Below are 13,501 nucleotides of genomic sequence, written 5' to 3' on the forward strand. Positions count from 1 at the left end.
TATGTAGGATCTCCTACATCCCTTCCAAGTGGATGGCAGTGGTAGCTGGGCACCATCTAGTTCTTCTGGTCTCATAGTTGTAAAATCTTGCTATGTTTTAAGAAATTATCATGGCTCTAATTTCAAACTATCATCTAAACAATTTAATTAAAAACTGTTTCTTCATCTTTAATGTATATTTGGGATAGTATTTTGACTATATTTTGAATAGTAGAGGTGGAGGAAAGGCTGTCATTGCATTGCAGTGGTATGAATTTTCTGAACTTCATTAAATATTTATAGGCTTTATATTAATTTGAGCCCCTGTTTTTGTTCATACTAGGTAATTGACAGTAAATTAAGCATCTCCAGGAATATTTAATCTAATGATGCTATTTGAGTATTTCTCATTAACTTTCACAGTAAAATCACATTGCAATGTTATTTGGCTATTATTCAGGCTTACTAATAGCTCTTTTCATATATTAGTAGAAAAATGATAAAAGTTATTTGGGATTTGGAAGTGAGTTATGGAGTTGGAAAAAGATAATTCTTCTTATAGACAAATATTTTATAGATGACTTAAAAAATCTAGATAGAATTAGAAGGTTGTTGAGTGGTAGAAAGTTCAAGGTAAAACAATTCCATGATATTTTATTTTTTTCTAGATTGTCTTTTACTGTCAGTTCTTAGAGTTATATTTTAAGATTTAACAAAGAATTTAGAGTTACTGATTCCAGACTGAGATCTTTTATCATTTCCTCCAATATTTTTGTATTTTTTTTCATAGCTATTGCTTATGTGTTGATTGGCAGTGGTCTCTATGATGAAGCGATAAGGCATTTTTCAACAATGCTTCAGGTACTTTTTCTTCCGTATATAATTTCAAGTTTATTTTCATGATGAAAATAATGGATTTATACATAGCTAAAGTGCTGAAATAAAACATTTGTTCTAAGACTCTACAAGAAAGTAAAGGAAATCACATTGAGTGGGTACTTTTTGGTGCAAGGCCTGATAACGTGCTCTCATTTAATCTTTGCAGCATTACTTTATTCCAAATGATGAACATGAGATCTAATGAGGTCAAGTAATATGTTCATAGTCTCCCAACCGTGAGGTGGAAAAGATGGGATACAAGTGCAAGTTTAAAAAGACAAAGACTTGTTTCAGCTCACTTTCCTCTCCACCATGGTATCTGTCATAAGATGAGGACATTTGAAATTCCAGATGTTTCTTTTCTTTACAGGTGTTGGATCTACATAATGACTTAAGTTACAGTCAATGATTTGTTTTTTATCTTAAAGGATAATTATGAGACTCCTCAGGAGCTCTGGTGGGGGTAGTGCCTAAGGCATTTGACTGCTTACCAGAAGGCTGGAGGTTCAAACCCACCAGCCACTCCTCGGAAGGAAGATTGGGCAATGAGACTCTTCATTGGAAACATATGTGCCTTAATTGACTGGGGGCTAAATTAAAGTCTGGCTAAGATAAAATGCATAAATACACACATGTAAGAGTTGCAGGAGAGACCTGTATTGAAGCCTAACCTTGGTGATTTTGTTTCTTTGTGGCTACTTACCTGCATTCACTGTTTGAGCTTTACTATTTATTGTCTGGCAGAGTACAGATATATCCAAGTTTTAATCTATTCTGCTACATATTAAGCAAGGTAGGTATCTGACCTCCTTTGTTATGGGGATAATAATAACCACCTCTAAAAAATTCTTGTTAGGTTTAAATGAAATACATAAAGTACTTAGTACCCAGTGCCCAGCACATAATAAGTTCTTAGTAAATTTTAGCTATTCAAAGTGCCATTCTAGTATATTCATCCATGCTAATCATAGTAAGAACCGACAGATAGCTTAAAATCTAGCAGGTAGAATTAATTTTAAAATATTAATTCTGAAATTTTAGCCCTGCTTTTATTTTCTTTTTTCAAAAATAGGATTAATTATGTTGATAATTCTATCTTAAAAAAAAAAAACCATTGCCCTCAAGTCAGATCCAACTCATAGTGACCCCTCCTTGGGTTTACAAGGCAGTATCACTACGGAAGTAGATTGCCCAATCTTCCTTCCAAGGGGTGACTGGTGGGTTTGAACTGCCAGCCTTCTGGTTAGCACTCAAATGCCTTAGGCACTACACCACCAGAGCTCCCACTTCCATCTTAGTTCTCAAAAATTGATGAGGTTTTTTTTTTTTTAAATATAGTTGTTATTTTGAGGTTCTCATATCAAAGCAGCTGTGTGTTTTGATGCTGAAGAGTATGAAATATAAAAAATAAAGAATATGAAATAATCCTTAGTGGAGTTTGAAATACAAAGAATGGACTATAAATAGTTTTAAAAATCACCTTTTTGTTTAGCATTGAAATATTATAGAAGGTGAATAAGCACTTATTACAGTTTATACTTGAACCCTTGTTTGAACCTTTGTTTTGATACATACATGAGCAAATATCAGTTAATTTTCTGGTAACCAACAGCAGAAAACAGTAGGAACTTGCAGACATATTATCAATTAATGTAACTTTTTGAAAAATACTGTTGCCATTATAGTTGAAGGCAGTGTAATGATATTGAAGAAAATATATTTAATAATAAAAAATTATCTAATTATTCTTCTCTTATAATTGCATTCAGAAAGCAAATCAGAATTTCCTTTTGTACAAAGAAAAGATTCTAATGTATTAAAATTTTTATATAGCATTTCATCAATATGTGGTACAATTGATTGCTTTCAAATCAGTTTTCTTTGAGAATATGTATGGATTATAAGGATGGCCTGCTTTTCTGGTGATATCAACTATTGACTGGAGAAGAGTGGAGGATGAAGCAGCAGCAAAATATTCAAATACTCCAGGTCCATGGAAGAAAGAATTGAGTGATCATTTATAACATATTTTCATATGGCAAAGAGAGTGCCCCCTGTTCTCCTGGTGGTGCTTTTCTTGGTGCTTTCTCTCTTCTACCACTTATTTGAATGCTTTCCAGCCTTTTTCACATCATGGCACATGTGGAAAATCATACTTGTATGGTACACTGGAGGAGCTCAGTAACATAGTGCTTAAGGCATTTGATTACTATCCAGAAGGCTGGCAGTTTACACCCACCAGCCACTCCTCGGAAGGTAGGTTGGACAATCTACTTCCATAGTGATACCACCTCAGAAACCCAAGGAGGGGTCATTATGAGTCAGGTTCAACTCAACAGCAGTGAGTTTGGCTTTCATGGTACACTGGGATAAACGAGCAGATTTGAAAGCATCCATATAAAGCTTGGTGGAAATTTGTCACATTTTCTTTTATTATATGATTATGATAAATGAAAATATATGATAGATATTAAATTAATTTTTTTTTTTAATTAATAAGATTAGAATCTTACTTGATTCTGCTTTTCTGGACAAAACCTTATTAGGCTTTATGTTTGAAATTGCTGCACGCATTCCTGTTCACGAGCTTCTGGTTGATTTCTTCAGATTCTCAATAGCTAATGCCATCAAGAAACGACACAAATTATTGGTAGCAAATGGCTGTAGAATAGTTACTGCTTCTTTAACAAAAACTTCTTTCTCACCACAAATCAGAATTTGCATGAACCAGTCTCTTTAAATTGTATTTTGAAGGTATGCTTATTCTTTCATCTAAATTGCGCTAAAAAAAAAAAAAAAAAACCTTATTGTGATTTGGGTGAAAGTTTACAGAGCAAATCAGTTTTCCATACTACAGTTTACACACATTTTGTTTCATGTCACTGATTGCAGTCTCCTTAGTGTAATTCTTCCCACTTCTTCCCAGTGTATCTCATTTCCATTCCTCCTTCTCTCCTAACCCTTTGTGCCTTCTGAACTTTTGTGTGTGGGGAAATGCTGCTCTTTTGATCTCCAATAGTTGATTGTTCTGAGAAGTGTATACCTTCCTAGTGTTATCATCCACTTTGTAGAGCTATTATTTGGCTGAGAATTGAACCATAGGAGTGAGTTCAGTTCCAGGTCCAAAGGGTGACTAAGGGCCATTGTTTTTGGGGTCCTGCCAGTGTCTATTTGACAAGGAAGCCTGGACTTTTTAAGATTTTGAGTTTTGTTCTACATTTTTCTCCCACTGTATCCATGACCTTCTAATGTGATCCCTTTCAAAGTAGTTGGTAGTTGTAGCCAGGTACCATCTAGTTCTTTTGGTCTCAGGATTGAGGAGGCTGATATTCGCATGGTCCATTAGTCCTTTGGACTCATTGTTTCCATGTGTCTTGTCTTTTCTTCATTCTTCTTCACTCCAGATGGGAGAGGAGCACAAGAGTTAAAGGCAATACCATTCTGCAATAACAGTGATAACAATAATCTATGAGTAGATACATAGATAGACATGCAAGCTGAACAGGTGTGGGAAGAAGAATGGGACTATACCCATGAATATATATATAGGTTTGACAAGATATTTCTATGTATTTACATAGGTATGTATTTACATATGCTACAGATATATCTATGAATATAGTAGAGCATACAGGGAACAAAGTTATTGAAACTCCTTAGCTGTCACCAAAAACCCTAAGAGAAAGAGTTGCTGGGCCTGGGGACTCAGAACTATAGTCTTGGGGAACATCAAGATCATTTGGTACAACATAGTCAACAGAGGAAATGTGATACATCCTACTTTGGTGAGAAGTACCTGACATCTTAAAAGCTTGTGAGCTGCCATCTGAGGTGCAACTATTGGTCTTCTTCTTCTTCTTTTTTTAATTGACAAAGTGATGTAAAAATTTCTTGTGGTAATGAAATAAAATTTTGTCCCTATAGCACTTTTTCATATTCAGTATTTAAGAATAGTGATGAGGTGGGAGGGGAGGGAAGGGAACACTGTAAAAACAAGAATAAATAAATAAAAAAGAATAGTGATGAAACTTTTCCTCAAGCACACATGGATGCTGCTCTACCACTTTTTAGTTATTCAGATTATAACTGAACTACATATCAGTAGAAAATAATATTTGTCAGTACATTAATATATTTTTACCTGTTTCTTATAGGATCTTCCAGATGTTCAAAAGTCTATTTTTAGGTCAACAAACCCCTTTTTTTTTAAACACTAAATCTGCAATGTGATAACTGTTCATATACAAAATTTTCAGTTTTCTTGAGTTTAGTTAAGTCTTGACAAAACTTTGCTTTTGGAAAACCAGCCAACTCCAGTACAAAACACCAGACTGTTGTATCTGATTCCATTCATAAAATGCTGAAAACAAAGGAGACCATGGGTGCTTGGATTTTATTAGATTCATCATTTGTGAAAGTATGTATGTGTGTCTGCATGGTTTGCCATCATTGCTTCATTTTATAATTCCCTGGTAAATAAGATACTTAGGCTAGTATTTAATCCTCATTACTTTGCTTATGGGAGTTCCTGAGTTGTGGAAACAGTTAACACACTCAGCTGGTAACCAAAAAGTTGGAGGTTCAGGTTCACCCAGCAGCACCTTGGAAGACAGTCCTGGCAGTCTGCTTCTGAAAAGTCAGCCATTGATAACCCTTTGGAGCACAGTTCTACTTTGACACCCGTGGAGTTGCCATGAATCAGAGTTGACAGTAACTGGTTACATTGCTTATGTGATGACTTTTAGTTTACATGTTTGTCTTCAAACCTTATAACTTTGCAACTTTAGTTTAAAAAGCCAGGCTTGTAGAAAAATAAAAAAAAAATTAAATTTATAAATCACTATGTAAGTTATAGGGAGCTCTGGTAGCATAGTGCCTAAGGCACTTGACTGCTAATCAGAAGGCTGGCGGTTCAAACCCACCAGCCACTCCTCGGAAGGAAGATGGGGCAATCTACTTCTGAAGTGATACTGCCTCAGAAACCCAAGGAGGGGTCGCTATGAGTCGGGTCCGACTCGACAGCACATAACAACAACAACAACATGTAAGTTATGTAATGAGGATAATATGTTAGTTCTTTATGAAATCAGGAGATAGATTGTGATTAGGGACATCTAAATGGACATAATTCCATTAAAGCAACTATCTTACTATAATATTATTTTGTTCTTGCATAAAGTAAGTAAACTTGGAAGTTTGAAATACTAATTTTCATTTAAGTCATTAAAATCCTGAAAACTGTTTAAAATATAAATATTACACTTATACACTCAAAATTACTTTGATAAATTATTATTCTAAGCCCATTATTTGTAGAAGTAAACATTGTTTTTTATTTGCAAATTAAAACTAATTATAACATTCCATAAAGATAGACTTTTGACTTATTGTTAACATCCAAACGCAATAATAAAATAATAAATAAGCAAAGGTGTATCAATCTAGGCAAGTAATAAAATCAGTTATTTAAATTTAAGAACACTTAATACTAGATAATAAGTATAATAATCATAATAATTATACATCCTTTTATGTTATTAAAAAAAAAATCTAAAAAGAGAGAGTAAATTAAGTAAAATGTTAATACTTTACAGTTGCCCACAATAAATGATTCACTGCTGAGAAGTAAGAAAGTGCTTAGTGGTCAGTCTCCAGGGCTGGTGTAGATCAGGGCTTCAGGATGGGAAGGGACCACTACTGTAGGATAGCTGCCGTACTCTCTGGCCATGGGTCCGCACATCAGAATCCCTGAATAAATACTTGTTGAACGAATGATTAAAGTTTGTACAATGTGCAGTGGGAGCAGAGGAGAAGGAGCAGCTTTATTTTCCAGGAAGGAGTCAGAGAAGAGGTAGACTTTCAGCTGAAACTTAAGGATGGAGAGGGAGTAGTAGCATTTGCTATTGAGTTTGGGAGAGCATGTGGCATCTAGAGAACTGTTGTTAGTTACTGTCTAGTGGATTCTGACTCCTGTTGACCCCATGTGTGCAGAGTAGAACTACACTATAGAGTTTTCACAGCTGTGACATTTTAGAAGCAGATGACCAGGCTTGTCTTCTGAGGTGCCCCTGGGTGGCTTAAATAGCTCTAATTTCTAAAGTATAAAATGAGGGAGGGAGTGGGAGGAGATAAGCCTGAACAGCAAGGCGGGAAACTGAGCAGTATCTTCTGCAAAGGCATGTAGATGTTACCTAATTATTTTTCAAATTGTGAGTTACAGCCCTTTAGTAGGTGCCCAGGTCATGCAATGTTTAAGTGCTTAGCTGCTAGCCAAAAGGTCAGCAGTTCAAACTCACCAGCTACTCTGTAGGAGAAAAAACCTGGCAATATGCTTCCATAAAGATTATAGCCCAGGAAACCCTAGGGGACAGTTCTACTCAGTCGTAGAGTGTGGCAATGAGTTCGAATTGACTCGATGGAACATAACAGCAACTTTTTAGTAGGACCTGAAATTAATTGGTGTGTCAAGACTACCCCTATACCCTTTGCCATCGAGTCAATTCTGACTCATAGCAATCCTATAGGACAGAGTTGAACTTCCCTATAGGGTTTCCAAGGCTGTAAATCTTTACAGAAGCAGACTGCCACATCTCTTTCCCACAGAATGGCTGGTGGGTTCAAACCACTGACTTTTGGGTTAGCAGCTGAGCAAGACTAGTGCTTTTAAAAAAATGTAATATAGTAGGCTAGTAAGTATCAGATTACATTTTGTATCGTAAAGCTATGTATGACTTAACAAAACCTTTACTACTTCTTGTCTCTGTGTGTGTGTGTATGTGTGTTATGCATCTATCTATTGTGTCCTGGATTGCAGTGTAAAATGTATTTCTTACTATGCATTGGAGTAAAAGAAGTTTGAAGTCACAATCGTAGGTATTGAGAAGACATTGAATAGTTTCAGTTGGGAAGTGACACAACTTTAATGTTAGATTATTTTTTATAGAGATCTGGAGAATAGATTGGGAAAAAAACAAGTAAGAAAGAAGGATTAAAAGCTATATCAAGTGACTGATGAAGTGGAATGGATATCAGATATACTTAAGAGGTAAAATTGCTAGGATTCTGTATTAGGGACATGACAATAACTCCCAAAGTGGCTGGTGCTGGCATCAGGGTACTTGGGAATGCTAATCACATAAATAGAATAACCATAAATAGTATACCATTTCTGATTCACCTCTTGCTTGGATGATATATTTTAAGGCTGAACAATTCTGAGTTGTTGTTGTTGTTGTTTGCCGTCGAGTCGGCCCCGACTCATAGCGACCCCTCCTTGGGTTTCCGAGGCAGTATCACTACGGAAGTAGGATTGCCCAACCTTCCTTCCGAGGAGTGGCTGGTGGGTTTGAACCGCCAGCCTTCTGGTGAGCAGTCAAGTGCCTTAGGCACTATGCTACCAGAGCTCCTGAACAATTCTGAGAGTAACATTAATTCTCCTCAAGAGTGTCATCACAAAGAATGGGCTATGTTGGCTCACCAGCTCTTTCCCTAGTCTTACTGGAGACTTTGTCCTGTTGACTTTGTCTTCTGGCATGTGTTACTGCTATAGAAAAATCTAAGGCAATCTCATTTTGATTCCTCAGTAGGTAACTTTTTTTCCCCTGTCTTCCTCCCTCTGTAGCCATACCTTTATATCCCTCCCTCTAAGCCAGTTACTGTGCCTACCCCCGCCCCGCCTGATTCTGCCCTTCTTTAAGCCAGCAAAGATATTGAAATGTCTCACATAACAACAACAAAGTAGTTATTGTTGGTGCAGGATTAAAGGGCACCCTTTACTTTGTTTTCTATGCATCTCTTCATTTTCTATGATGAAACATACATTGATTAAAACATTTTCCTAATTATAAATGTATGCATATTTACTTTAAAAAATTAAAAAGAATACAAGAACAGGATGGGAATATATCTAGTAATCCTAACCTCCAGAAGTAATTACAGTTAATACTTTGGAGAGGTTTTTCCTGTGCATATACTGACTCACAAACACATGTATTATTTGTAACATATAACTACCATTCCTCTACAATTCTGTAACTTGTGCTTTTTTTCCCCCTTGGGAAATATAGAATCCTTTCATATATAAATTACAAATATAAAGATATAGGGGAGACCAGGGAGGTAACTTAAATGAACTAAGTGAAGTGCTGTGATGTAGTAGAGGTAAAAGGGAGCAGGGTATGCACCATCGAAAGAGGCAGCCACTGCTTAGCTGTAGTTATTTATTATCTCTTTATTTTTGCCATGTTAACACTGCCAAAATGTGGACCTGTCATTGTTGGAGCTTTTGATTTTGCAAGAGAAGCTGAAATTTGGGAATTTTTTTAAGTTGAATTTTTCCTATTTTTATAATACACAGTGTAAGCAAGCAATCTGTCGGTTGGGTTGTTTGCCACTTGAGAGATGTAGCCATTCTGTTTAAAGTAGCCCTTAAAAAAAAAAAAATGCGTGGCATCTTTCTCTTCGTCTTTTCCCATTTACTCATCATTGACGTTGATATGTTCTTCTGCAATGCTGGCAGATACCTACCTTAGATTTGAAACTGAACAATAGGTTCATCTATAAAGCATCTTATGTGTTGTAGTTCTGTTAAAATTCCTAAAGAGTGTTAAGAGTTTCACCCAGGACCTCATAGCCATAGGTTGCTTACTCTTCTTTCTTAAATGCAGAGCAAAGGATTCAGAAAAAGGTAAAAAAATTGCAGGGGTTAAATGTTGGCTAGAGGCATTGTACTTAGCAAATACGGTAGTTCATACCACTGACATGTGTAGTGGCGTAAGGACTTGATGGACCAGAACCAGCTGATACTTTGGACCAGATTGTGGAGTGGACCTACTTCTTGTTCCTCATTATGATGACTCTGAAGGGTTCTTTCCTTTTCCAGTTATTTTGTGGACATTTGAAAGGGAACTAGTAAGAGGCATTATCCAATACTTAACTCATACTTGTTTATGTCACTAAGGTATGATTGCTAATGCTGCCACGTCATAGAATTGTTGAGAGGATTAAATTAAACAAGATGCTATATAGAAGAAGCTAGCCATAGTGCCTGATATTTAATAGGTGTTCAGTAATGTTGATTTCCTTCCCTTTATTCTATTATTTTGTTCTAATGTAAAACTCTTAGTACATATTTCATTCAAACAAACTTGTAGGATACAGACTCTCCAGATTGGGGGCTACTTGTATTGACTTATGAGTAGTAGTAGTATAAAGAAGTAGAGCTTCTCATTTGTGGCGTTAACGTGCATTAAGCAGAACTGATTTTTTGTTTTGTTTTGTTTATAGTTTTTGACGTGTTTCTGTTTTGGTCTGACTAGGAGGAACCTGATCTGGTTAGTGCAATTTATGGCCGAGGGATAGCCTATGGAAAGAAGGGACTACATGTGAGTATGCCATAGTGCTTACATTACCTGACAGGGCTAAGGGGTCACATGGAGCCGTTTACTGTTTAGTGAGCTCTTATGGCATGAGTAGTGGTGTTTTTTCAGTTTTATAAATGAGCAAATGGCAATGGAATAATTTACTCAAGATCAGATGGCTAGTAAGTGGTAGACTTGGGATCTCTACCCAGGTCTTCTGAAGGTCGATTTTGCCACACTTCCACTCCAAAAGGATAGTTTTCCCTTGTCTAAACTTGATTTCTTGATGTACTGGACATAGACCAAGAAAAGCCGGAGAGTTTGACTGCATTCCTAAGAAATGTTCTTTGTTCAAAGCAGAGATCAGTTATCAACAGTTACAGTAGGACTTGGATTTTGAATTCTTTTCACAGTTTTAAAATTGAATAAAAGAACAAAAATTTTTTTTTAATGTGTAAAACTTATTTTGTTACCACAGTTTTTCTCAGATACGTATAATATCTTTGTACTCATGATTAATTATTCCTCTTAAGTCTCTGAGGAAGGCAGGAGAAAGATTGTAATAACCATATTTTATACAAATAAAGACACTATGGTGTAAAAATTAAGACTTACTTGAGATTATAGTTTAAGATTCAGATCTCTAAATTTTAAGTCTGGAACATTAGACACCAACTTTTTCTATTTGTCTTGTTGTAGGCTAAAAATATTCAAATGATATGCTTTGAGAGAGAAATATCAGGTGTTTCACCAATAAAAATATTACACGAAGCTGGCCTGTTAGAGAAATTTTACATAATATTTGTACGCTTTATTACATCCTTAGGCCTGTGTTTGATCATCCGAAACATAGAGGACTAAGAATTCAGAATTTGGAATGGGGGAGGTGGTTTTAGGTAGGGAACAGTGTTGTAGTCAGAGGGTCAGTAAATGATGAGTATGAAAATTACTCTATAGCAATTGTTTAGCTATTGTTCATAGCTAAACTACTTCTTCCTTATCCTCATCTCTTTTAATTTTGTATCTTGACATAAAATTTGCATCTTTAAAGAAAGTTATACTTGAGTTTTAAGAAATATTTTTAATATAAAAGTAGGATACTTGCTGTGGCAAATTTTAAGAGCAATAACCCAGACTTTTTCAAGTAGAGGTATATTATCAATAGGCTTGTGGTTTTGATTAAAGCTGACTTGGTCTCTTTTCAACCCCTGTTGTCATTGGTCTGCATCGTTTCACATGTTGGTAGCCACAAACTTATCCTTGAAGGCCATTGATTGAGACTTTAGATAGTGTAAATTTAGAAAATATACTTTTTAATGCCATCTGTGGAACTTCTGGAAGGCTGCCAGGTTAAAGGTGCTATTGATGGGTAGATAGACTTAAGTGAATTAAATAAATTAAAATTATAATGCCATATCTTGTTTATCTTGGCTTCATATTTACTTCTAGAAAGTCAATTATATCATTACTAAATTACCAGTTTTTTCAGAAAATCTTTTCAGCCTGGTTTTGAGTAACAGTATGTCTTATACTAAGCTAATGCCTTTTTAAGGACATTAAGAATGCTGAGCTTGCTCTGTTTGAATTGAGCCGAGTAATTACCTTGGAACCAGATCGTCCAGAGGTATTTGAGCAGCGAGCAGAAGTGAGTGCGGTTTTCTTTTTCCCTTTCTCACTACTGGATTAGTTGAATCTTGGATTTCTTTTTTCCTGTTATTTTATTACTTGTAAATTTTAAGTTCCTTTATTCCATTGTGTTTTCCTCCATAGGTACTTAATGCCCTTAAACAGAGTTGAAATTACTAGAACACTGTGGACTGAGTGATCCTTCTTATCTAACATATAATAATACTATTTAGTAAAAAAAATGTTGTTATGATATACACTTGTACTACTGCTATCAGTGTTCATTAAAAAATACATCACATGTGATATTTACTGTCTATATGGTACTTTGGCAAAACTTAATAGGACACTTCGGTCAAAATGAAATTTTTAACCTTTTGAAGGAGCAATCCATTGATGTATGTATGTGTGTGTTTGTATATATACCTGTCTACCTAAATACATGGATCTGGTAAGGGTGATTATAGTGAGACCTTAAAGGAACTTTGGACTTGAAGTAAAGACAGAGAGGTAAAATGTGGTGAAAATACCATGTCATACTTGCCAGAATGGAAACTAAGATGTGCTTGTTAAACAACAGAGGAGGCACTGTCTGACGGTGCTGGTGAGAGGAAGTGAGTGACGAGAATATTTGAGGAAGGTGACTGAGACAATGACACTGGATGCAAGCCCATTTCTTGGGGACATGAAATGGAGAAGGATGTTTGGAACGGAGAAAAGAGTGTGTGTAAATGGAAATGTGTTGGTTTTACTGTTTTCATAAAATAGTAGTAAACTCTCCATATTTTATGTAGTGTCCATTTTATACACATTGAATCATATAAATGCTTTAGGATTTATGTTAATGTACTATCTGAATAAAACTTTCATCATCTGATACAGCATGATTTACAGTTGGACTAATGAAAAAAATGACCTTTTATATCTCTTTTTGGGGAGGAAAACAGCAAGTAATGGAAACACTAAGAGTTTAGTCATTTTAAAACTGCTTTTGTGTCTCTCAAAAACCAGAAACCAAAACCACTGCCATAGAGTTGATTGTGACTCATAGCAACCCCCATTGGGTTTCCAAGGCAGTAAATGTTCATGGAAGTAGATTGCCCCCCGTTCCTTCGACAGAGTGGCTTGGTGCATTTGAACTCTTTTGATTATCAGTCAAATGCTTTAGGCATTGAGCTCCCTCAAAATTATAGTGTCCTAAATTTTAGTTTAGTTTCTTAAGGTAAATTTTATGTCTTGTTGGAAATTTGATTTTTTAAATAAAATTCCTTTTCAGTGGTATAATTCATCTCGTTTCTATTTTGGATTGTAACTGCTAAAGTGTTAAGTGATTGTAATTTGTTAATTACTGTATGAGAGAGTCTTTTTGGTTTTCATGTGAGGATTTGATGGCTAATTTGATGACATGCTCTAGGGAAGGAGTACTGATGTTTTCTCCCTCCATTACTCAAATTTTATTTTGAAAGATTATTATAAGATGTGAATTTAATTAAAGGTACCTAGAAATAAGGCACTGAAACAAGGCGGGCTTGTGCTTACTCACTGATCTGCACTGAACACGTTCCCTTGTTACCCTACCGAGAGGGACCAGGTCTTCCGGAGCAAGGTAAGCACAGGCGTAGCACAGAGTAGCAGGCCGGAAGAGCAGGAGGAAGGGG

General features: G+C 35.7%; 1 protein-coding gene across 1 annotated transcript in view; it reads left to right on the forward strand.

Moving 5' to 3' along the window:
• The window catches only part of TTC13 (tetratricopeptide repeat domain 13), a 139,231-nt gene that overhangs the window by 45,317 nt on the left and 80,413 nt on the right, over positions 1-13,501 (forward strand). Inside the window, exons 4-6 of the mRNA XM_007938492.2 lie at positions 770-840; positions 10,176-10,241; positions 11,770-11,862. Coding sequence (XP_007936683.1) covers positions 770-840; positions 10,176-10,241; positions 11,770-11,862 — 230 coding nt within the window. The remainder of the gene's footprint in view (positions 1-769; positions 841-10,175; positions 10,242-11,769; positions 11,863-13,501) is intronic.

The sequence above is a fragment of the Orycteropus afer genome, unplaced genomic scaffold, assembly GCF_000298275.1.
Source record: "Orycteropus afer afer isolate SDZICR_OR568_19922 unplaced genomic scaffold, OryAfe1.0 scaffold00050, whole genome shotgun sequence".
In the NCBI taxonomy this organism is placed as follows: domain Eukaryota; kingdom Metazoa; phylum Chordata; class Mammalia; order Tubulidentata; family Orycteropodidae; genus Orycteropus; species Orycteropus afer.